The sequence below is a fragment of the Heterodontus francisci genome, chromosome 17 (genome assembly GCF_036365525.1).
Source record: "Heterodontus francisci isolate sHetFra1 chromosome 17, sHetFra1.hap1, whole genome shotgun sequence".
NCBI lineage: Eukaryota > Metazoa > Chordata > Chondrichthyes > Heterodontiformes > Heterodontidae > Heterodontus > Heterodontus francisci.
Genome location: NC_090387.1, coordinates 67,794,087 through 67,819,952, shown reverse-complemented (window position 1 = coordinate 67,819,952; position 25,866 = coordinate 67,794,087). Strand labels below are relative to the sequence as shown.

The 25,866-nt window shown below is 42.2% G+C and overlaps 1 protein-coding gene across 1 annotated transcript in view; it reads right to left on the bottom strand.

Moving 5' to 3' along the window:
- Nucleotides 1–25,866, bottom strand: part of psme3ip1 (proteasome activator subunit 3 interacting protein 1) — a 116,423-nt gene that overhangs the window by 7,712 nt on the left and 82,845 nt on the right. Inside the window, exon 5 of the mRNA XM_068049583.1 lies at nucleotides 20,098–20,231. Coding sequence (XP_067905684.1) covers nucleotides 20,098–20,231 — 134 coding nt within the window. The remainder of the gene's footprint in view (nucleotides 1–20,097; nucleotides 20,232–25,866) is intronic.

Genomic DNA, 25,866 nt, shown 5'->3' with positions numbered 1-25,866 from the left:
GAAAATCAAATGACTTCAGAGTACAAGCACTTAATCTGAGGTAGTTGAACCAAATCAATATCTATATAGGAAACTATCACCATTCATTGTCCTGTTAAATTTAGCAGTGCCATTTTAATTGTACAAAAGCCTCAATGTTTCCCATTTCTGGGTTTAGTGAAAAATAATTCTGACGTGCATAACTATTTCAAACTCATTCACCATGTGCCGGCCATATTCTTGTTATTTCTCACCAGAACAATAGCTATTTATAGCTTTAGATACAGGGAAAAAAATAACTGTGACTCTGATTGATTTCTGAATCATCAGTAATATGAAATGCATGCAACCAAAAATTATCTGGCATTTTGCTTGCAGTTTTGTCATTTGGTGATACATTTAATTAACATCAAGGGCACCCTTTGATGCATCATAGCCATGTTCTGCAAGAACAATCAGGTCTCTTTACCCTCACATTTGATGTCCCTTTTCATTTACTTCCTCCACAAACAGGATAGCATTCGGAGGGTTTCTGTATTTGCACCTGCAGTACTTTTGTCACCTTGATTATTCATTTCCTGCCAATGAACCACCTCCCTTTTCTCTTTCTTCAACCAAGACATGTTTAAAGGTCATCCCTTTCTCCCAAGCTTGCACTATGTTACAAAAGGTCAAATCAATTGTACCTTCTTACCTTATAGATCCCTAATAATCGACAAATAATACTCAATGGGTTAAACTTTTGACTGTTTTTGTTTACACCAAAGATCACTGTGTGTAACAACTATGTGATCTGGTAATATATATATATATATTTTTAAAAATCACATTATCTGCACACCAATTCCATTCCCCCTCCAGACTACCTGTCTGTCACATAGTTAGTTGATAAGGTGACTGCAATTCTGTATGTATCAGGCACTTTGCTGCTTCAGTGCTGAGATTATAACCTCCTAAAGAACACAACATTTTCTTTTTGCTCCTCCTGCACAGAATTTAACAATGTGATTTTTTGCTCTGCTCCTCTCAAGTCCTAAAATCAGAAACTACTAAAGGGTATAGGTCAGTCCTGCGAGCTAAATACTTTTCTTTCTTGCAACCCTACCTTGCTCCCCCTTTTGAGGTCCCTCTTTATACCAGAGCCTGACTGAGGATTATCAATGCTCCTGGATTTTTATCACATTGATTATGTACTGATACCAAACAATGCAATGGTTCAGGTTGAATCCATTGCCAACTTTTTCACCTCCCAATTGGAAGACCCATGCTGCCACTGAGTGTTCCCCTCCAGGATACAACAGTATGGTGGAGATTATGGTGGAGAACATGGGGAAATGCAAATACTAACCATATTTTATCTTTTCTATGGTGCAAGACAGCAGTGCAATACATCATGTCAGTTGATTTTTCAAGATGGTAATTGCACATTCATGATCAGATTCTCTGGGCTGAATTTTACATCAGGCGGACAGGAGCTGGCCACCGACGTAAAAGTCGGTGCCGCACCCACTTCTGCCCGGTCCGGGGATCCGACCCGCATTTTATGGGTCCCTGGGCTTTAATTGTTCCGAGGCGGGACATCCACCTGCTTGAGGGAAGAAGTCCCGCCTCATTGAGCTGCCGGCCAATCATTGGGCCAGCAGCTCTTGGTCCCAGCAGCGCCACCGGGAGTGCTGGCCACAGCTGGGACTGCAGCCCAGCCGAGGACATGGAGCCAGGAGTCCAGGTAAGTTGGGGGTTGCCTTGCCGGGCTAATCGGTCGGGCCTCAGCGAGGCAAAGATGGTCATTTGAGGGGAAGGGGGGGGGGGGCGTCTTGGGTCCTGGGGGTGGTTGGGGAAGCGGAGGCGAACCTCAATCGGGCACCCTGTGCCTGTTTGTCGTGGGCACCCACTACCAGCCCCCCCTCGGTGCACTGACAGGCTGCCAGGTTTCACGTCTCCCGGATGCCCGCTTGCCATGGGTAAAATCCCCATGGAGGCGGGCGAAGGCCCTTAAGTGGCTAAGTGGCCACTTAAGGACCTTGATTGGCCTGGGGTGGGCGGCCTGTTTCTCGCAACCACCCCCCCTCCCCGCCTCGGCGTAAAGCGGGGAGGAGGCGGGAGCGGGTTGGGAAGGCCTCCCATTCAATTTTACACCACCCCCCTGTCACCATCCGGCTTGCTGGGGTGGCGTGAAATTCCAGCCTCTCACTCTCCATTCCAGGTGAAATGGGTTTCAATAACTTGAATGTTAGAAAAGGCCTTTCCACCCAAAGTTCATCATCCTAGTAGTTTAACTATTGCTGAACAAGCACCTAACTCTATAACGAACCTACTATGCATTATGTTATGGACGGATGGGAAGTGGTGTGGGTAACTTCCACTTTCACCTCTCAACTGACCAGAGTTAGTGTTTGAATAAGTGTTTTAGTCCGTGAGTGTTTTAAGGGTCAAATAAATGGACAAAGAACAGGTTTTCTCCTAGATTAGAAAAGAAAAATATTCATTTTTACACAATAACTGGAAAATATTCACAACTTCACCCACTCAAGCATTCACACACACACACACGCATAAGAAAAGGTAGAGTGTAGAATGGTAATGTGCAATAGGAGTCCAATTGTTGTAAAAAGAGTTCATTGTTTTAAAAAACCTTTAGAAGCTTTTTGGGAGGAAATATTCAGCGGTGCAGGCCTGAATATTCATTGTCTTGAAAAGGATGAAGTGTCACAGGCTCCTTGTGGTTAGATCAATCCGAAGTTGATGCTGGAAGTCCTGGTTCACTTTCACCTTGCAATTTCTTTGCTGCAGTAGTTAAAAGATGTTATCAGCAGGGCGCTTGCTTAGCTGGAACTGTCTCACGGCTGTTCTGGCTGAAAAAGACCTTATCTGGCTGTTCTGCCCCTCTTTCTCTCTCCAGAGATAGTTATAGGGTAGAAACTTGTCAGGTTGGGGTGTCAGTCAGGTGACTAAGGGCTCTCTCCCTGGGGTGATTTATACAATGTTCCAGGATACCAGGATATGGAAACCATTGTTACATGATGGTTCAGAATGTGGTCCATTTTGATAAATAGGTTTTAATTCACACTTATTATTTTGGCCTTGGCTTCGGAGTCAGTCTGTCTGCAAGAGTCTTTGTTATTCCATTCCTGCAGATAGGAGTTGTTAGCATGGAATGGGCTGTTTTCCATTTCAATGTGCTTTCCCCAAAGCTAATTCAGACATGGATAATGGTTTTATCTTCAACAGACAAACATGTTTATTGACAGTACAGGAAGGGCCACCTGACCTCTACTCCATTTTGTCTGTGACAGAAATGTGTCCTTTTTTTGTAGTTCAGTTCAACAGTTGACTGCTTTTTCATAATTCCTCCAGCTAATTTCATATTTCATCACTGTTCCCTCCATGAACGGGACAACTGAATGTCTCTAAAGATTGCCTCACTATAAAGATGCCTAGCAGATTATTCCAGAGATGCTGTGCAGAGGCAAGTGTTACTTCACTGGAAGGACGGAGAGTACATTGTGAGCTCATCTACCCAAACTCCTTTCATTCGCTTATGAGGAGCAGGCTCAAGGGCACCATTGAAAGAAGTCTTGTAGCAGATCATATACTTCCACTTTCCCCTTAAGAATGGTGTGTGCTGTGCAAGTATCAAAGTGGAAAAAGATGTCCAATACTGCAGCATTATAAAGTGCACCAGCAACAGCTTGCAGTACAAAATCAGGGTGTGTAGTTTTTGCAAACTGGATGGCATAACAGAGAAATTCAGTTCAAGACTTTAAATCAGCAGGGCCGGATGAAATGTATTAAATCACCAGGGCCGGATGAAATGCACACCAGACTGTTAAAGAAGCAAGAAAAGAAATATTGGAAGGACTGACCATCATCTTCCGGTCCTCACTGGATACAGATGTGGTGCCGGAGGGTTGGAGGACTGCTAACATTGTACCTCTGTTTAAAAAGGGAGCAAGGGATAGACCGACTAATTACAGGCCAGTCAGTCTCACCTCAGTAGTGGACAAATTATTGGAATCTACTCTGAGAGACAGGATAAACAGGATAAAGGCACAGATTAATCAAGGATAGTCAGCATGGATTTGTTAAGGGAAGATCATGTCTGACCAATTTGATCAAATTTTTTGAAGGTAACAAGGAAGACAGATGAGGGTAGTACAGTTGATGTGGTCCACATGGATTTTAGCAAGGCTTTTGATAAGGTCCCACATGACAGACTGGTTAAAAAAATAAAATCCCATGGAATCCAGGGAAATGTAGTGAGGTGGATACAAAATTGGCTGAGTGGCAGGAAACAAAGGGTAATTGCTGATGAGTGTTTTTGCAAATGGAGGGCTGTTTCCAGTGACGTTCTGCAGGGCTCAGAATTGGCTCCCCTACTTTTCGTGGTATATATTAACAATGTGGACATAAATGTAGGGGGCAAGATCAAGAAGTTTGCAGACAACACAAAGATTGACCATGCGGTAGACAGCGAGGAGGATAGCTGCAGGCTACAGGAAGATATTGATGGTCTGGTCAGATGGGCAGAAAAGTGGCAAATAGAATTCAACCTGGAGAAGTGTGAGGTGTTGCATTTGGGGAGATCAAACAAGGCAAAGGAATACAAGATTAATGGGAAAAAACTGAGAAGTGTAGAGGAAGTGAGGGACCTTGGAGTGAATGTCCACAGATACTTGAAGGTAGCAGGACAGGTCAATAAGGTGGTTAAGAAGGCATATGGAATCCTTTTCTTTATTAGCCAAGGTATAGAATATAAGAGTAGCGAGGTTATGCTGGAACTGTATAAATCATTGGTTGGGCCACAACTTGAGTACTGTGTGCAGTTCTGGTCACATCATTACAGAAAGTATGTCATTGCCCTAGAGAGGGTACAGAGGAGATTTACGAGGATGTTGCTGGGACTGGAAAAATGCAGCTATGAAGAAAGACTGAATAGGCTGGGGTTGCTCTCCTTGGAACAGAGAAGGTTGAGGCGAGATCTGATTGAAATGTACAAAATTTTCAGGGGCCTGGATAGAGTGGAGGTGAAGGGCCTTAGCAGAAAGGTCAGTGACTAGGGGACATAGATTTAAAGTGATTGGTAGAAAGATTAGAGGGGAGATTAGGAAACATTTTTCACCTAGAGGGTGATGGGGGTCTGGAACTCACTGCGTGAAAGGGTAGTTGAGACAGAAACCCTCAACTCATTCAAAAGGAGTCTGGATATGCACCTCAAGTGCCATAATCTGCAGGGCTACGGACCAAATGCTAAAAGGTGGGATTGGAATGGGCAGATCATTTTTTGGCCAGCACAGACAAGATGGGCCAAATGGCCTCTTTCTCGAATGTAAACTTTCTATGATTACTCCCCCTCATCCATCACCCATGGAAAAGTGTATGGTAGTAGAGTGGTTATGGTATTGGATTAGCCACCCAGATGTCGAAAGTTCAAATCCAACCATGACGAGGGACTTGTAAGTTGGCACTAGGAAAAAAGTAGCGACCATGCAACTGCTGGATTGTCATAAAAACCAAAAACATTCATGAATGTTCTTCAGCCTATATACATTACCAGTCCCACACTAAGTGGTTGAATTTTAATGCCCTCAGAAGTGACCTAGCAAGCTCCTCGGTTGCAAAAACAATAACTGGAAGTTTCATCACCACCACCAAAGAGCAATTAGGGATGTCCACATCCTGATAATAAATTTAAAATATGTAATGGATTTGAAGTCATTCTGTTTTACTTACAGAATAAAGCATTTTCTGCATGGAAATACCACTATTTCTGTTTTCATCATTGCTTAACTATATACCATCAATGACATTTCACATTTGTTTCAATTCAAAAAGTAAACTTACACAATAAAGAGTGTAAAACTTCTTTAAAAATCAACTGAACAAAATAAAGAATTTGGTGCTGCTCTGAAAGGTTCTAAATTACCATAAATAGCTGATGAGAAAAATGTAATAGATTGCTACAAAAGAATCTTTAGACTGCTTTTGATGAGTCATCTCAAGTTAAATGTAAATATCTATCAATCATATCTTAGCATTAAAAGTTTCATAACCATGAAGAATACAAAATGAATAGTTGATTTGGTAAAAATACCATATGGTGAAGTGGTAAGTTAGACAGGTTTGGTAGCTCCAAGGTCTGTATTCAGCTGTATTCTCTATAATTGGCTTTGCCTTTTGTCACAACCGAGGAGGGAGGAGTGCACTGTTAATTCAGTCCCACTTCTCCACAGGTCACAACATATATTTAAAAATTTTCCCATTTACTAATACAGGCAATCATATACTCTATTTTTCCAAGAATAGAACATACTAACCAGGTTTCTTTACTGAACAACAAAATTAACAGTTTATTATAAAACAAGTATTAACTAGTAATGAAGTAAAACATAAATACACAGATCGAATTTTTTAAAGTCCCAACATTAAATTTTAGAGTCCACTTTTTTTACCTTAGCCCCTTCACACTCTCACACACACAGATGTACACTGGCTAATCAAGATATAAAAAGGGATTTTTAGATCAGAGCTCTGTTACAGACAAAAAGCACTTGGGTTGATTACTTGCTCGTTTTTGAAGAAAACAGCAGATGAGATATGTTGTTCCAAAACTGGCATACAGTGTAACGTCCAAGTACACGTAGACAGGTCACTAGAATCTTCAGAACAGTTAGCAGGCAGCGTTGAAAAGTATTTTTAGCAGGCTTTCTTCAAATACAGGAAACAAGATGAATTGACACAGTGTACTTCTCAGGGTTTTTAGAGTTTTGCTGGAAAACAAAGCTGGTTGTGGTCTTCTTTCTTGACTACTTCTTCAGACTTGACTTTATCTCCGCTCACTCCAGAAGGTAAAATACACACACTGACTGACAACCAAAAAGCTTGAGTTTCCTGCTCATCCCAGGTGCGCTCTGCTGCTACTGGGCTTGTCCAATCAAAGAAACGCTTGTCACTTCTCTGCCCCTGTTATCAGGGTTTCTGTTCAATTGCCACCCTGAGTCATGTGACAACCAGCAACACTGTTGCTACCAGTTCTTTCAGTGCCTCCTTGATGGCTTCCTTTTAAAAAATACCTGGTCCAACATTTATTCAGTTTAACTATAAATTCCTTTAAAAAATATTTTTAACAAAAAACAATCACTTTCATAACACTTTTAAGAGCTAAAGACAGTGAAAAAAACAGGAAATCAAGATTTCCCACTCCTGATCTCTGACAACAAATGATCTCTGCTGGAGTTCCGAAGAAGGGTCACTGACCCGAAACGTTAACTCTGCTTCTCTTTCCACAGATGCTGCCAGACCTGCTGAGTGATTCCAGCATTTCTTGTTTTTGTTTCAGATTTCCAGCATCCGCAGTATTTTGCTTTTATATCTGCTGGAAGGTCCCTATACGTAAACATGATTAGGCCCTGTTGTGATGCACCATATGGGAAAATGACTTATAAAATCAATTTTTGTGCAACACATGAAGAATGGTCTCTTAGAGGGCTACTGATGTCTGTGAAAGCATACCCCCAAAAGAAGTCTTTTCCTTCCAGAAAGGAAAATAATTGGAAGGTAAACAGTTCAGTGCAGTCAGTTCTACAACAGACTCCTATGCAATAAAAACTGTGAACTTTGCAGAACTTTCAGCATCACTGAAGAGTGGAAGGTCTACAGCACAGAAGGGTCATTCAGTCCATTGTGCCAATGCTGGGTCACTGCTGGGGCAATCCAAACTAATCCCACCGCCTGCACTCTTCCCCATAGCATTTATCCTTTGAATGTACATTTGCATTTGTCAATTTTCCTCCTGAAATGTATCAGCTCACATCTTTCCACACTAAATTACATCTGCCAGTTGTCTGAGTTGTCCTGAAATCTTTTACGGAACTTATTTTGTGCCAAACCTTCCCCACGTTTGTGTCATCAGCAAATTTCAATATCTTGATTGCTGTGCTAAAACATCTCAAAATTAAGTAACATCTGCTAGTTTAGACATCCTCACTAACTTTATCAACTACTGGGAACTGTAATTCTTTTTCTCAGTAGCTTGAATGATTCCTCTGATACCTAGGTTTGCCCATTTGATCTGACATTCGGTTTCTTTAGTACTGCTTCATTCTGGCTGAATCTTTTCTTGAATAACAAAATTCAAGATAGAATTAAAATGGTCAGTTGACTCCATAAAAGACAGTTTTCTGAACAAGTCTTAGCCCACACCATCCATTGTATTTGTCCAAGTTTTACCTTGTCCACTTTCCTAAACTTGCCAACTTTTAAGATGAGATGAAATGATCTTTCATTTTCAAATTGCAACATTAAACTTAATTATCCCGGTTTTATCTCCCAATGGACACATTTTCATCTAGAAATGTTGGCATTAGAATACTGAGATCACAAACTTCTAAAATCAGCTGACTTAATGTTTATAGCTGCTGCTGTGGATAAATTATGGAATTTCAACAATAAAACTAGACAAATGGCACATAAGATTCCTTCATCAGCTTCAATACTGTAGCAGTTGGAAAGAAGAAAAAATGCTAATTTGATCAAATATAACTTGATGTAGAACGTTCAATGGAATTGGAAATAGAAAGAAATGAACAAATTATGGAATGTAACATATATAAATCAGACCGCGAGGCTGAGATCATCGTGGATAGCACATACAGGCAGGTGGTCACACCGCAGGTAAAGACTGCTCAGGCAGAAAGGGAATGGGTGACCGCCAGGCAGAGTAGAAAAACTATGCAGGTAGTGCAGGAGTCCCCTGGATCCAACTCCCTCTCTAACAGACATTCCGCTTTGAATACTGTTGGGGGAGATAGCTTCACAGGGGAATGCAGCAAAAGTCAAGTCTGTGGCACCACAGGTGGCTCAGCTGGACAGGATCGCAGGAAAAGGAGTGCAAGAGCTATAGTGATAGGGGATTCTACCGTAACAGGTACAGATAGGCGTTCCTGTGGCCGCAAACTTGACTCCAGGATGGTATGTTGCCTCCCTGGTGCTACGATCAAGGATGTCACGGAGCAGCTGCAGGACATTCTGAAGGGGGGAGGGTGAACAGTCAGAGGTCATGGTACACATTGGTACCAACGGCATTGGTAGAAAGAGGGATGAGGTCCTGCAACAAGAATTTAGAGAGCTAGAAAGCAGATTAAAAAGCAGGACCTCAAAGGTTGTAATCTCTGGATTACTCCCGGTGCCACGTACTAGTGAGTATAGAAATAGCAGCATAGAGCAGATGTATGCGTGGCTGAGGAGATGGTGCAGGAGGGACGGCTTTAGTTTCCTGGATCACTGAGTCTGTTTCTGGCAAAGGTGGGACCTGTACAAGTTGGATGGGTTGCACCTGAACCGAACGGGACCAACATCCTTGCTGGGAGGTTTTCTAGTGCTGTTGGGGGTGGTTTAAACTAATTTGGCAGGGGGATGGGATACAGAGTGGAGGTACAGTAGGGGGTGATGCACAGTCAAATATAAAAGAGAAACTGAGCCAGTCTGGAAGGCAGAGCAAATATTGACCTGTTAAGGCACAACTGAAAAATGCAAGGCTGGAATGCATCTACTTTAATGCAAGGAGTCTTACTAGTAAGGCAGATGAATTGAGGGCAATGATTACGACATGGGATTATGATATTATTGCTATCACAGAGACCTGGTTGAGGGAGGGGCAGGAATGGCAGCTCAATATTCCAGGGTATAGAATCTACAGGCGAGACAGGGGAGGGGGTAAAAGAGGAGGTGGCATTGCACTGTTGATCAAGGAGTCAATTACTGCAGTAAGGTGGGATGATATCTTAGAAGGTTCCTCAAATGAGACCATATGGATAGAACTTAAAAACAAAAAGGGGGCAATCACTTGGCTGGGAGTGTACTACAGGCCTCCAAAGAGTCAGGAAGAGATAGAGGAGCAGATATGTCGGGAAATCTCAGAGAGGTGTAAAAATAATAGGGTAATAATAGTAAGGGATTTCAACTTCCCCAATATTAACTGGGATAGTCTTACTGCAAAAGGTTTAAAGGGGGTGGAATTCTTAAAATGCATACAGGAGAGCTTTTTGAGCCAGTACATAGGAGGTCCTACAAGAGAAGGGGTAGTACTGGACCTAATCCTAGGGAATGAAGCCGGACCAGTGGTAGAAGTGTCAGTGGGGGCACATTTCGGGGATAGTGATCATAACTCTAAGATTTAAAGTAGCTATGGAAAAGGACAAAGAGGGACCAGAAATAAAGGTACTGAATTGGGGAAGGCCTATTTCAATATGATAAAACAGGATCTGGCCAAATTGGACTGGAAGCAGCTACTTGCAGGAAAGTCTACATCAGACCAGTGGGAGTCATTCAAAGAGGAAATAGTGAGAGTTCAGAGCCAACATGTACCCGTTAAGGTGAAGGGTAGGACGAACAAGTCCAGGGAACCCTGGATGTCAAGGGATATAGAGGATTGCATCAGGAACAAAAAGGAGGCTTTTGGCAGATTCAGAGGAATATAGAAAGTGTAGGCGGGTACTTAAAAAAGTAATCAGGAGAGCGAAGAAGGGCATGAAAAAACACAGGTGGGCAAGATAAAGGAAAATCCGAAGGCGTTTTATAAGTATATTAAGGGCAAGAGGATAACCAGGGTAAGAGTAGGGCCCATTAGGGACCAAAGTGGCCTAATCTGTGTGTGGAGCTGGAGGACATAGGTGAGGCTTTAAATGATTACTTTTCATCTGTGTTCACTATGGAGGAGGACGATGTAGGTGTAGAGATCAGGGAGGGGGACTGCGATATACTTGAACATATTAGCATTGAAAGGGAGAAAGTATTAGCTGTTATAGGGGGCTTAAAAGTGGATAAATCCCCAGGCCCAAATGAGATGTATCCCAGGCTGTTATGTGAGGCAAGGGAGGAGATAGCAGGGGCTCTGGCACAAATTTTCAAATCCTCTCTGGCCACAGGAGAGGTACCAGAGGATTGGAGGATAGCGAATGTGGTACCTATATTCAGGAAGGGCTGCAGGGATAAACCAGGTAATTACAGACTGGTGAGTCTAACATCAGTGGTAGGGAAACTATTGGAAAAAATTCTGATGGACAGGATTAATCTTCACTTGGAGAGGCAGGGATAGTCAGCATGGCTTTGTCAGGGGAAGATCGTGTCTAACTAACTTGATTGAATTTTTCGAGGAGGTGAATAGATGTGTAGATGAGGGTAAAGCAGTTGATGTAGTCTACATGGACTTCAGTAAGGCTTTTGATAAGGTCCCGCTTGGGAGATTGGCTAAGAAGGTAAGAGCCCACAGGATCCAGGGCAATTTGGCAAATTGGATCCAAAATTGGCTTAGTGGCAGAAGGCAGAGGGTGTTGGTCGAGGGTTGTTTTTGTGAATGGAAGCCTGTGACAAGTGGTGTACGTCAGGGATCGGTGCTGGGACCCTTGCTGTTTGTAATGAACATTAATGATTTAGAAGTGAATATAGGAGGTATGATCAGTAAGTTTGCAGATGATGCGAAAATTGGTGTCGTAAATAGTGAGGAGGAAAGCCTTAGATTACAGGACGATATAGATGGGCTGGTAAGATGGACGAAGCAGTGGAAAATGGAATTTAATCCTGAGAAGTGTGAGGTAATGCATTTTGGGAGGACTAACAAGGCAAGGGAACATACAATGGATGGTAGGACCCTAGGAAGTACAGAGGGTCAGAGGGACCTTGGTGTACTTGTCCATAGATCACTCAAGGCAGCAGCACAGGTAGATAAGGTGGCTAGGAAGGCATATGGGATACTTGCCTTTATTAGCCGAGGCATAGAATATAAGAGCAGGGAGGTTATGATGGAGCTGTATAAAACGCTAGTTAGGCCACAGCTGGAGTACTGTGTACAGTTCTGGGCACCACACTATAGGAAGGATGTGATTGCCCTGGAGAGGGTGCAGAAGAGATTTACCAGGATGTTGCCTGGGCTGGAGCATTTCAGCTATGAAGAGAGACTGAAAAGGCTAGAGTTGTTTTCCTTAGAGCAGAGAAGGCTGAGGGGGGACATGATTGAGGTATACAAAATTATGAGGGGCATTGATCGGTTAAATAGGAAGAAACTTTTTCCCTGAGCGGAGGGGTCAATAACCAGAATGCACAGATTTAAGCTAAGGGGCAGGAGGTTTGGAGGGGATTTGAGGAAACAAAATGTCACTCAAATGATGGTTGGAATCTGGAACGCACTGCCTGAAGAGGTGATAGATGCAGGAACCCTCACAACATTTAAGAAGTATTTAGATGAGCACTTGAAATGCCATAGCATACAAGGCTACGGGCCAAGTGCTGGAAAATGGGATTAGAATAGTTCGGTGCTTGATGGCCAGCACAGACACGATGGGCCGAAGGGCCTGTTTCTGTGCTGTATAACTATGACTCTATGAGACCTACTGTCAATAATAGTCTTCTGTAAAGATTACCAGTACAATAAAGCAATGGGAACTGCTAGGAAGCAATATTAAACCTGTTATGTGTATATCAACACAAAGTCCACAATAAATTTTCAGTTACCCCCCCTTTCCAGAGTATAACAATTCTATCCTATAGAAACATAATGACACACAAGGAGGCCATTCAGCCCATCCAGTGCATGCCAGCTCTCTGCAGTGCAATCCAGTCAGTCCCATTCCCCCACTCCATCACTGTAGCGCTGCAAGTTTAATTCCCTCAAGTGCCCATCTAATTTCCTTCTGAAATCATTGATTGTTTCTGCTTCCACCGTCTTCTTAGACAGCAAGTCATTACCATTCGTTGCGTTAAAAAAGTTCTTCCTCACATATCCCCTGCATCCCTTGCCCAAAACTTTAAATCTGTGTCTCCCAGTCCTTGAACTATCAGCAAACGGAAACAGCTTTTCTTTGTCTATCTTATCTAAACCTGTCATAATCTTGTCCACCTCTGTCAAATCTCCCCTCAATCTTCTTTGCTCCAAGGAGAACAATCCCAGCTTCTCCAAACTAACCTTGCAGCTAAAATCCCTCAACCCTGGAACCGTTCTGGTAAATCTCTTCTGCACCTTCACATCCTTCCTAAGGTTGGTGTCCAGAACCGGACACACAATACTCTAGTTGTGGCCTAACCAGAGGCTTATAAAGGTTCAGCATAAATTCCTTGTTTTTGTACTCAGTATCGCTATTTATGAAGCCCAAGATCCCATATGCTTTGCTAAATATTCTCTTGCTATGTCCTGCCACCTTCAAGGATCTATGCACATGAACATCCAGGTCCCTCTGTCCCTGGACACTCTTCAGAACTGTGCCAGTAAGTCTATATTGCCTCTTCCTATCCCATCTGACAAAATGCATCACCTTCAACCTCTCTGCATTAAATTCCAACTGCCACTTGTCTCTGGAACAATTCTATAGTGGTACCAACTTAATTTAAATTAGAGAAATAGGAAAGATTGGAGAGTCCACAGCATATCAATTATTCCTACATCACATATTTGTTAGGAGAATTCCACATTTGTACGTGTTAGAGCATTATCTAGTGCCTGAGACCTATGGAAACCCACCCTTCTCCGAATGACGATGCTACAATTTCGTTCCTTCAGCAAATTTTCAAAAGTTGGCTTGAGGGCTGATTTTCTGGGTCAGATGGAGCCTTGTCCGCAAGCTAAAAGCAGTGTGAAATCATGGACAGCACACCTAGAATTTCCCAATACGTGTGGCCCAGCAAATAACACTCCCCAACAATAGATCAAACTAGGAAAGTGCCCCGGATTTTGTACTTGCCCAAATGAGATGAAATTAACTGTGAGGTCCCCAAGTCTCAATTACAAATAGGCAACAACAGAGGAAACTGAACCAGCCTGACACCCGCTATGGGCTGCCCATCATTTGCGACCTCGACTTGATTGGATATTCTATTATCCCTGAGAAGCTACCCTTCAATTACAATTCAGAAAATTATCACTGGTAATTATGTTCATTTTTGTACAAGGGAAACCAGGATACAGAGCCAAGCTGATATGAATCAGCACACTAAAGAAGCTATATGAAAAATAATCATTGACGAAAATGACATACTGTACCCAGGACATAAAAGCCTGCAGTCAATGTAATATCCTCCCCCACTATTCTCCAATGCTACAGGCGGGAGGAAGAAGCTGCTGCTCCAGATCCAAATGCATTGGAACCAAAGCATCAAGTTTCAGAGAAGATAATCAGCATAATGGATAATTGCAGCAGCTGTGTTCAATTTGAGAGCTCCACCACTAAAACTAGTTAAGACTATTCATTTAATATGTGAAAAAAGAGCTGCTGCATCTTCAAAAGTGACAGTAATAATTAGATAGAATGTCAGCTTCAAGACTTCCCTTTTAAAAATAAGTTATTTTCTTATTTTCTTCCCATCCCCTCTTCAGAGTCTCACTGCACCATCCACCATCTCTGTTGGAAGAAGAGGTCAATATCGAGCCTGGGACAGGAGGGAGGGTTGGAAGCAAGTGGTGGCGCCTAGACTAGGCCTTCGCCCTACCCGCCAGACACTGCCACTACTCTTTTCTTCCCATTCTCTCTAAAGGTGGTTTGTGCTTATAATAATATTGTTTATCTATTGGATATTGATACAGCAATTTATAATGATGAAATTATAATTTATCAGACATTTATGTAGTATTACAATACTTACTAATGTCCTGGTTATATATAATTTATAATACTTATTAATTGATTCATCTGAAATTATAATATTGGGAATAATCCACATATTTAAGGACGGATTTAAGAATCATTTAGAAACTTCAACTTAACTTCTCCTATCAAGAGGACATTGGGTCAATGTTAATGCAGTCAAAACAATGCAGCAGGAGCCAAATGTATCTAAAAAGCAACAAATCATTAATTTCACGATGTGAAAACATGAAAACAATCAGCTATTCTACTAGCAGAAACTCTACAAGTTTAAAAAGTGATCAATAAAAAGAACTTAGAAGATTTACCAATTATAACATCTAAACTTTTCCCCCACTTATGTATTACTAAAAATATATATAAACTTTGCAATCTGACTACTCAGCAATTCACAATGAATATAAGCTATTATTGAGTAAATACTATTCAATTATACTATTTTGTGAAACACAAAATAGCTACTTAGAAGTAGGGAACAGTAATGGAGTGCACAAAAGTACGGGACACAATGAGTTCCTCTTAGTAAGCTGTCCCATCAGTAGGAGATACTGAACACACCTTTCATCAGAACAAATTCTGATGAAAGGTCATTGACATGAAAAGTTAACTCTGTGTCTTGCTACACAGATGTTGCCAGACATGCTGAGTATTTCCAGCATTTTCTGTTTTTATTTCAGATTTCCAGCACTGGCAGTATTTCACTTTTGTGCTGAACAAAACTTTCCTATTGATAGACGTGAAAGAAGGCTGCTTATCTAACCTATGAAGCAGAGGATGGGGCCTGTGTAGAAGAGTTGGAGAAAATAATTTTAAAGAAAAGCCAATTTACAAACAGATGTTAGGTCTGAAGTTCTGTTAATGGATGATAAATACCTGGTAGTTCAAGATAATAGGGTGAACAGGTACTGGGTGTTAATTAGTTAATTGTATTCAAGTGTATATATATATATATATATAAAAAGAGCCAGGCAGCACTGGCTGGTGGTGTTGTTTGGAGAGCATAAGTAAGCTCTGTGCCAAGCAATAAACAATCTGCACCAAAGTATCCGTGTCTCAGTGTCTTCTTCACAAACAGGCTTGGAAATTTCTCTAACAATAGAGGCCAACAAAGCCAGGCACATACATCCTTACTTTAGGTTCCACCAAAAACTTGGTAGTACTTTCACAAGAGTGTAATTAGGGAGTGGTGTGAGTTTACGAGTTTGGACTCGTAAAACGAATGTGGAAACCCACATTATCAAAAGACCCTACATCAAATTCATTTCTCGGAAACCCCAAGCAATAGAAAACAATTTCACATTGTAGCCAGATTAGATGGTAAATACATCTGCACAACTCTTTAATGTTAAAATGTCACAAGTATTGTGGCAGATTGGAGATTGTCCTGCTTCAGATACTAAGAGTGATTAGATTGTATGTTCTTAATAGGAATGCATGTAGTTCGGCCAGTGTTGTATCAGTTTTAAAGCTGTCTTCTAAGACTGCTCTTGAGAGGATATATAATCTGACTGGTTGACAATAATGTATGGTGGGAAAAGGTGCGTCAGCATGCTCCTTGTTTAGGTCACAAACATTAGATCCAGATTATTTGGTGGGCACTATATATGATTACTGTGACATCGCAGTACTGTTATTTCTCATTGATAAACTATCAAAATATGTGTCATTTTTGCAAAGCATTGCGTCAGATTACCATCTTTTGGTTAGATGTGTCACTCAAAAATGTTAATTATTTAATGTTGGTCACTGAGCTGTCAATTGCCTATCCTTCAGGCTATTCCAGAGAATTTTAAAATCTGGTTTGGGTTGACAGTTTTGATCAATCATGAACAATATTTGTCTACCTTCCCTTTGTACCAGCCTGGGTGCAAGGGAAGAGTGACATATAACTGAGAGCGGTAGCACACAAAATCCAGCCTCCTTCTTGCTTTACTGCTTATACTATCCAGAGACTCTAAAGGAGGAGTTCTCAACCTGTTTGCTTCTGAGCACCCCCTCCTGTATTATAAAAATTCCATGGACCCCTGTAACACAAGTATTTCTTCTGTATAAAAAAAGTTATACAATTACAAAAAACAAATGATGCTTGTCATATATTTAATGCTTGGTAGTTAAATGTCTCTATAATTTGGAGGGTTTGAAAGATTCACTGGACAGTATTTGAGCACAAATTACACCCTTGGTTGTAGTATATCTCCACTTCCAATATAAATAAAACCAGAATTCATGTAGCTGTCTTCATATTCCCTTACTTTTGCAGGGTTAATGGCAGATTTATGTTTTTCACTCACACCTCCACCTCCTCGGTGTTCTTCAGCCCTTACAGTTAAACTTGATGAAGGAAGATCTGTATCATCGCTCTATGGGTTTTGTTGTTTTGAAGCTCATAGCTGAATTAAAATTTATCCATATCTATTTATTTCTTTTGTGTGTTTACAACCATTTTTCCTGTTCTTTGTAGTTTATCTTGCTCCCACTGAAATAGCTCTATTAAAACTACATAAAGAGACCGAAGAACAATTCCTGCACTTTCAGTATGTAACAAACATGCACCAACTAGGGATGGGCATAAATGCCAGCCTTGCCCACATCCCAAGCATCAAAATATATTAAAAATATCCCATCCCTCACCAAAGTGATGAGTAAAGCATGCTCCCCAACCTCAAATTGGGGAAGATAGCATCAGATATCTCACCTAGATGAGCAAAGGACCAGGTGGATGAATAAAGTATCATATATCCCAGCCTGTTCTGAAGAAAATTGCCTGCTTGTCCTGTAGCTGTTGGCTGATCTGCTATTTTCCAGTATGTGTACGGTGGCAGTAATTTGCTTTTTCCCTACCTATAAAGGGGATGCTTTGACCAGTCACATTGTAAACCTGCACCACAGTAATTTCCAGTTCTAGGGAGCATTGTGTAAGTTGCTGGGCCCATTTTCTTGCCTCAAGGGTTATTGGAGCAGCCATCTGCAGATGACTTAATAGGGAACCCTACACAGCCAGGGTTTGGACAAGGGAAGGGAGAACCTGTGGCAGAGGCCAGACCCACAGTCAAGATCACCTGAGGGGAACTGGGTCCTTTGTTTTTTTATTAATTTATGGGATGTGTGTGTCACTGGCAAGGCCGACATTTATTACCTACCTCTAACTGCCCTTGAGAATCATAGAATCATAAAATGGTTACAGCACAGAAAGAGGTCATTCTGCCTGTCCTGTCTGTGCTGGCTTTCTGCAAAAGCAACTCAGCTAGTCCCACTCCCCTGCCCTTACCCCGTGACACTCAAAATTTTCTCTCTTCAGGTGTTTATCCAGTTTTGTTTTGAAAGCCACAATTGAACCCGCCTCCACCACACTCTCAGGCAGTGCATTACTTGCACTTAAAAATGTTTTTCCTCATGTCGCTGTTGGTTCTTTTGCCAATCACTTTAACTCGGTGTCCTCTGGTTCTCAACCCTTCTGCCAATGGAAACAGTTCCTCTCTATCTACTCTGTCCAGACCCCTCATGATTTTGAATACCTCTATCAAATTTCCTCACAAACTTTTCTCCTCTAAGGAGAACAGCCCCAACTTCTCCAATCAATCCACGCAACTGAAGTCCCTCATTCCTGGAAGCATTCTCGTGAATCTTTTCTGCACCCCTAAACCTTCACATCCTTCCTAAAGTGCGGTGCCAGGAATTGGACACAATACTCCAGTGAAGACTGAACCAGTGTTTTATAAAGGTTCATCATAACATCCTTACTTTTCTACGCTATGCCTCTATTTTATAAAGGCCAGGATCCAGTATGCCTTTTTAACCACTTTTTCAACCTGTCCTGCCACTTTCAATGATTTGTGCACCTCTACCCTCAGGTCTCTCTGTTCCTACACCCCTTTTAGAATTGTACCCTTTATTTTATATTGTCTCTCCTCATTCGTCCTAACAAAATGTATCACTTCACACTTCTCTGCATTCAACTTCATCTGCCATGTGTCCACCTATTCCACCAGCCTGTTTATGTCCTCTTAAAGTCTATCCTTCTCAGAGTTCAAAATACTTCCAAGTTTTGCATCAGCTGCAAATTTTGGAATTGTGCCCTATTCTAGATCATTAATATATATTAAGAAAAGCAGTGGTCCCAGTACCAATTCCTGGGGAACCACACTGTATCCCTTCCTCCTGTCCGAAAACAACCATTCACCACTACTCTGTTTCCTGTCACTCAGCCAACTTCATTTCCATAATGCCGCTGCAGCTGTGGAAAGGGTGGTGGTGAGCTGCCTTCTTGAACCGCTACAGTCCAATTATGGAGGATATTGCTGAATACTGTGGATTGTTTTGGAATGGTTTTAAAGTGCTGGTGAGAATTCAAGTTTTCCATGACCATACTCATTCTGGTGACTGATTTATTTTGCATATTTTTTTTACTTCATTCATGACTCCCATTTGTTGCTTTAGTAACATCCAAATATATTGTCTGTCAGTGTATTATTTGCTACCAGTTTCCTAAAGATCAGGAGTTATGGGCGTAATCCATATTGTTCTCAGTGTACATGTGCCAATGAAAAAAATGCAACTTTTCCAAAATCACCAATTTAAAATGCCCTCACAATATCTGGCAGGAGTCACGACATAGCAGTCAGGAGCAGGAAACTGGTCTGATTTTGTCCTGTTTGCCTGACATTCCCACGTCCACACCTGTGAAACTGCTCAGACCTCAGTACCAATTGACAATTTCAGACAGAATCTATACACATGAAAATATTGAATGGAAAAAGACAGATCATCAATCTGGTATTCTTAATGATACGGGTCTTCCTCTCTAGGAGCATAAGGCATGTTGATAGGTTCTGGGGTTCAAGTGCACACTGAAGATGAGATGCATACAACATTGCAGGGATGGGTACTGTATAAGATCACCTACTCCTATGTTACATAAAGCCTCAGGAACTGCACCATTGCACCAGTTATAGGATTATCCTTCCCCTACAAAATGCCACCCTTACAAAGTCTATGGGAACAGACCAGGAAGGTATCAGGATCAATCCATGTCTGTGCTGAGTCAGATGGTGTTAATCCTGGCCGCAGTAGAAACATTTTAGTTCATCTCAGTTGGGTACAGTGGGAGCAAAAAATAATCCGGATAAGCCAGGGTTCCTGAACTTTATCACAATACAATGACCCACAAGTCATGGCTCGACTATGATACTCCCTATAGTCGAAGAGCCTGGCAATCGCCATTATCAAGGCTCACACATGAATAATATTCACTTGACCAATATACTTAAAGACAGAAATACCAAGGAATTAATGAGCAGTAGAGAAGCAAGAAAATTGTTGCAACAAGTAAAATATATTTTACCATGAACCTTCATCAGTTCCACAATTATTCAGGATCACGGTGATTATTAGGGCATACTGAAAAGTCATTGCCTTAACTTGCTTGTGTTACTGTTGTAATTTCAGAACTAGGCTCTGTCTCACTGATTTTGTTTCCTAAAAGGACACTAACCTTTTGCGTTTTACAGCTCCTGCTAACAGCTTTGCTTGAGAGAACTTGCTCTTGTTTTCTGCTGGCTTAGCAGCTGCTTTCTTCTCGAGGTCTTTTTTAGATTCGGCACTTGCTGTTAGTTTAGTGCAGGCACTGTTAGTGCTCTGTTAAGGATCAACAAAGACTTCAAAGCCAATCCGATTACCTTTCTGGGAATTTCTTAAGGCTCATGCTGAAGAAGTTTCAGAAGAACAAGCAAGGAGGAACAACCAGCTTTTCAGCCTTGAGGTGACCTAATACAGAAATGTATAAGATAGTACACTGTACAGAAATGGCAAATCTAAAACAGTACTTCAAACTAAACATAAAATAGGACACGAGAGCACAGGTTCAAATTAATAAATGACATTTCAGAATAGTCTTCATACAAAAGTGATTAATTCAGAGTAAAACCAAAATACTCTGAAAATCTGAAATAAAAACAGAAAACACCAGAAACTCGCAGCAGGACAGTCAGCATCTGTGGAGAGAGAAGCAGTGTTACTGTTTTAAATTGATGACCTTTCATCAGAACTGGCCATCAACCTGAAACGTCAACTGTACTTCTCTCTCCATAAATGCTGCCTGGCCTGTTTTTCCCTGCATTTTCTGATCAATACGTAGTATTGAGTAGGGTACTGAAGAACTATTTAAGAGACCGTTCACTGTCTGATGGGGAAAAGAGGAATCAAAGTATTTTCTAGATGGATGAGCTAAGGTAGGGCATACGGGGAGTGAAACCAGGCTCGGTAGCACCTGCTGTTTGGGGGTTACAGGCACCATTTGGTGACAGTTGCAAGTGTGCACATTTACCCCGTGAATCGCGCCACATGCCATCTTGGTGAGGGCGTTAGTGCATGCACAACTAATGTCCACCGAAGGTATGCAGAGCAAGCAGATCATGTTATCAGTCAGCGTGCAACACTGATATTAGAACAGCACTGCCAATTTGGAGTTCAAAACTTCAGCCAACACCCTCTCTTAACCTCGCACAGCTGAACATGTGTTAAGCAACAGGAAGGACCAACACCACCCCTAACTTGCACTTTTTAAAGATATCAACTACTTACAAATTAGTTGTTGGTTGATTTCTTCCAGCTGTTGGCATGATTGTACAAGTGTTTGGTGCTTTCTATAGTTCTTTCAAGTTGCAAAGGTCTACAGGGAGTGGGGGTGGCATAAGCGAAGGACATCTTCCTAACTTCAAGACTTCAGTACAGAACAGCTGCTTCAAGATATGCATGACCCAGTCGGGCTTTCTCTTAACATTGAGCATGACTGGGAGAATAAGCAGAGGTCACGCAAAGCAGGACAAGCTGATAAAAGAGGGAGGGGAGAAGGACTCTTAGCAGAAAGCCACATCTGTAGACAGTCTTTAGGGATCAGGTCTGTTGGAGTACAGATTGCAGGTATGCTGTAACACCCAAGGAACCCCTTTGCATATTTGTATCCAGAAAATGATGACAGCAATCTGAGCTTCCACTGCAGCACTCAGACACTAGGTGGATGTTGCTTGTGTTGCAATGGAAGGTGGGACATGAACCATTAGATGTTGCATCAAGACTGAGACCACTAGTGTGCTTATGGAGTTGGCCACCAATTGCATGCTGGTAAGGGTGGGCTCCACATTATGCACAAGGCCCTGTGCCAAGTTGGTGTTGGGCTCCTTCATGATCCTTGACATGGAACACAGGCTTTCTGGCAGGCTTCCCAATGCACCAAGCATTTCATCGTGAACCAGCCTTCTCTTGTAGGCTGTCCCCTCTAAGTCCTTTGCAACAGAGCTAGTATGCAACCTCATGCGCTGGCAAGCTAACACCCGCACTATCCTTGCTCTGGCTGTAGCCCACTCATGCCTGGTGTCTTAACACATGCAGATCCCATCTCTATGTTATTCTTTTAAGATATACACAGGGTCAGGATCTGAGCTGGTGGCTGTGAGTGTGAAATCAAGGGATGGTGTGTCTTCATCATCACTGTCTTCTTGGTGCTCCTCCACTGCCTGGCCAGGTTACAGTTCTTGGATGTCTGAAAGGTATAAAGCACAAGGTAAGGTGGTGTTGAGGAGAGAAAGTTAGGGAGTTGGTGGGCAAAAGTGAGAGGTGCATGCTTACACCATCTGCAGGTTGCAAGTCAGAAGAGACTGTGGGATGTGAGGAGGAGGATTAGATACAAGGATACCATGACCTTCAATAGTTTCAGCCAATATTCCCTCTAAGCTGCGTGGGTGCGGGGCCACGCAGCAGTCCAGAACTTATTGCACAAGGGAAAAACACATGCTGCACACAAGAAGCAGTCCCTTTAAGATGTGCTCATGTGCGGCTGCACAGCAATCTTAAAGGAACCATGCAGTTCAATAAATGGGTGGTGTAGAGCGAAAAGAAATTAGAGGAAACATTAATTTCAACCCCACTACTGGCCAAGGAAGCAGCAATCACCATTCCAATAAAGGCCAGCACTCTCTCCTCCATTGAGGTCAGGACATGCAGGAGTGCCTGTACCCCTCCGGTTAGCTCCTCCTGCCTCCAGTCGTGCGCCACCTTCTCCTGTAAGAGAGAGAGATGTGTGTCAGTGAACGTCGTGGAATCTATTTGGCTGATGTGACTGCAATGGTTGAATAGCTGGCAGTATGTGCAAGCTGTGAGATGTGGGCATGAGGCTTACAACAGTGCTAAGTGTGTGAGGGTGTGGTGTTGCATATGAACATCAGGTATGAATCCTGATTGATAGGGGTGCAGTGAATTGAGCAGTGTCTGAAGCTAGTGGTGCAGTTGATAGAATATGGCATTTGAAAATGCATTCACTGATCTTGACAACTTGTATGAGGTAATTGAATTTCTTGCGCCACTGTAGCCAGGTCATCGCGGCTAGACTTCTAGCATTGACCTTCACAGCTGTCATACTAGGTGCAGTGCAGTGCATCCAAAGGTTAAATAAATGCTAAGCTGTGCTCAAGCTTTCCAAGAACACTGTTACGACCAGGTGAGAAAGAAGTCTAGGGGTTCCCTCTCAGCCTTTGCCTGGTTTAACCGTAACAGGGTTTAATATTTAAAACACCATGTTTTTAGCTCCCCTTCAACGAATCCTTGCTTTCCAATTGTAAGGCAAAGAAATCAATCAGACAGGTTTTCTTAGATTTAAACAAGAAAGGTGGAAGTTTATTAATCTTAAACTCTAATTCAGTTAACGACTACGAATACGTGATGCGACCACGCTAGCATGCATAAGCGATAAACACACATGCAGATAGAGACAGAAAAAGTAGAAAGAATAAAGGGAAAAAGTTTGAGGCAATAGCTGGGTTTCTATTTACAGTCAATATAGAGTCTTTGGCTGCTGGTAAGTCTTGCCGTTTCGTTGGGGCCCAGTGCACGCTTTAAAACTTATTTTGATGTAGGAGTCTTTTCTCTCTTGAGGTTTAAGTGACTTCAGTGATCCGGAGAATAGTGTGAGAGGCTCTCTTCTTCCAAGTTCAGTTGCAATCTGTAGTCTGACCCAAGCTGTCCTGTGAGCAGTTCAAAACCAGACCTGGGCCAGCAGTTTAGTCAAGTGATTCACTTTTTTAACCAATTCCTGCATTTGTGGATTCCAAAGCCCTCGTTGTGGTTGGGGGGGGGGAGGGGGGGGAATGTAGTGCTGTCTCTTATATTGACAAGATGTAGATCACCATTGCGCAGACCAATCTCTGTTAACTGAATCAGTGAGCAGTTCCCATTGTCTTTTCCTAAACGACTGTCTTAGAAATCAAATTTTTTGCTAGCCACTGCTGATCTCTTTAAACAAGTCATCTCTCCACTCCAGCAACAGTTTAAAATTAATGTTCATGTGACGAAATTAATATGCCTCATTCTTGGCAGGTGGGGGGTCTTCATGTCAACACCCAGAAAGAACGAATCACTTTCAGTATTTCAGATCATTTTATGCAGTTCACCATTTTTTGTTAAAAGGCGGAGGAGGATCATCAAACAGCAAAATGCTCTGAGAGTCTCACTTACATGCTCCAAGTTTTCTAAAAAGTGTTGAAACAGAATTAGATAAAATGTAGAGCACAGAAACAGGCCATTCAAACCAACTAGTCTATATCGGTGCGTATGCTCCACATGAATCTCCTCCCACCCCTCCTCATTTAATCCTATCAACATATTTTTCTATTCCTTTCTCCCTCAACCAGCTTCCTCTTAAATGCTATTCACCTGAACTACTTCTTGTGGTAACAAGGTCCACATTCTTGACACTCTCTGGATAAATAAGTTTCTTCAGAGTTTCCTATTGGATTTATTAGTGACTATCTTGCATTATGGCCCCAAGACAACTGGAAATTCCACCCCCTCCCCCCCACCCCACCCATTCTGCTTTCTAATTGCATTTCACTAGCTCTTTCCACTTCCATTCTGCCCCAAATCTCCTGACTCTGTGCTTCACCATCTTCTGATTCTATTCCCAAGATTATTGAGAACAAAACTGGAAGATGTGGTATCACCTGAGGCGCAGTTCACTGACACATCTAGACAGTGTTGCTGCTCCCACCGTCGCTACGACTTAAACTTCACTTGGCATGTCTGAAACAGTTAGAAACTACAAAAATTAGTTATGTTTTATTTTACCCATTAAGTTTTCAAGCCTATTTTCTATCTGATGCATAAATCTTAATGTGCACTCATGTGAACATAGAACATAGAACATAGAAAATACAGCACAGAACAGGCCCTTCGGCCCACGATGTTGTGCCGATCCTTTGTCCTCTGTCAAGGACAATTTAATCTATACCCCATCATTCTCCTTTATCCATATACCTATCTAAAAGCCGTTTGAAAGTCCCTAAAGTTTCTGACTCAACAACTTCCCCAGGCAAGGCATTCCATGCCCCGACCACTCTCTGGGTAAAGAACCTTCCCCTGACATCCCCCTTATATCTCCCACCCTTCACCTTAAATTTATGACCCCTTGTAACGCTTTGCTCCACCCGGGGAAAAAGTTTCTGACTGTCTACCCTATCTATTCCCCTGATCATCTTATAAACCTCTATCATGTCACCCCTCATCCTTCTCCGTTCTAATGAGAAGAGGCCTAGAATGTTCAGCCTTTCCTCGTAAGACTTATTCTCCATTCCAGGCAACATCCTGGTAAATCTCCTCTGCACCCTCTCCAAGGCTTCCACATCCTTCCTAAAATGAGGCGACCAGAACTGCACACAGTACTCCAAATGAGGCCTTACCAAGGTCCTGTACAGCTGCATCATCACCTCACGGCTCTTAAATTCAATCCCTCTGCTAATGAACGCTAACACCCCATATGCCTTCTTCACAGCCCTATCCACTTGAGTTGCAACTTTCAACGATCTATGCACATAGACCCCAAGGTCTCTCTGCTCCTCCACATGCCCAAGAACCCTACCGTTAACCCAGTATTTTGCATTCGTGTTTGTCCTTCCAAAATGGACGACCTCACACTTTTCAGGGTTAAACTCCATCTGCCACTTTTCAGCCCAGCACTGCAACCTATCCAAGTCCCTTTGCAGACGACAATAGCCCTCCTCGGTATCCACAACTCCACCAACCTTTGTATCATCTGCAAATTTACTGACCCACCCTTCGACTTCCTCATCCAAGTCGTTAATAAAAATCACAAACAGGAGAGGACCCAGAACTGATCCCTGTGGCACGCCACTGGTAACTGGGCTCCAGGCTGAGTATTTACCATCTAAGACCACTCTCTGCCTTCTATCAGTTAGCCAATTCTTAATCCAACTGG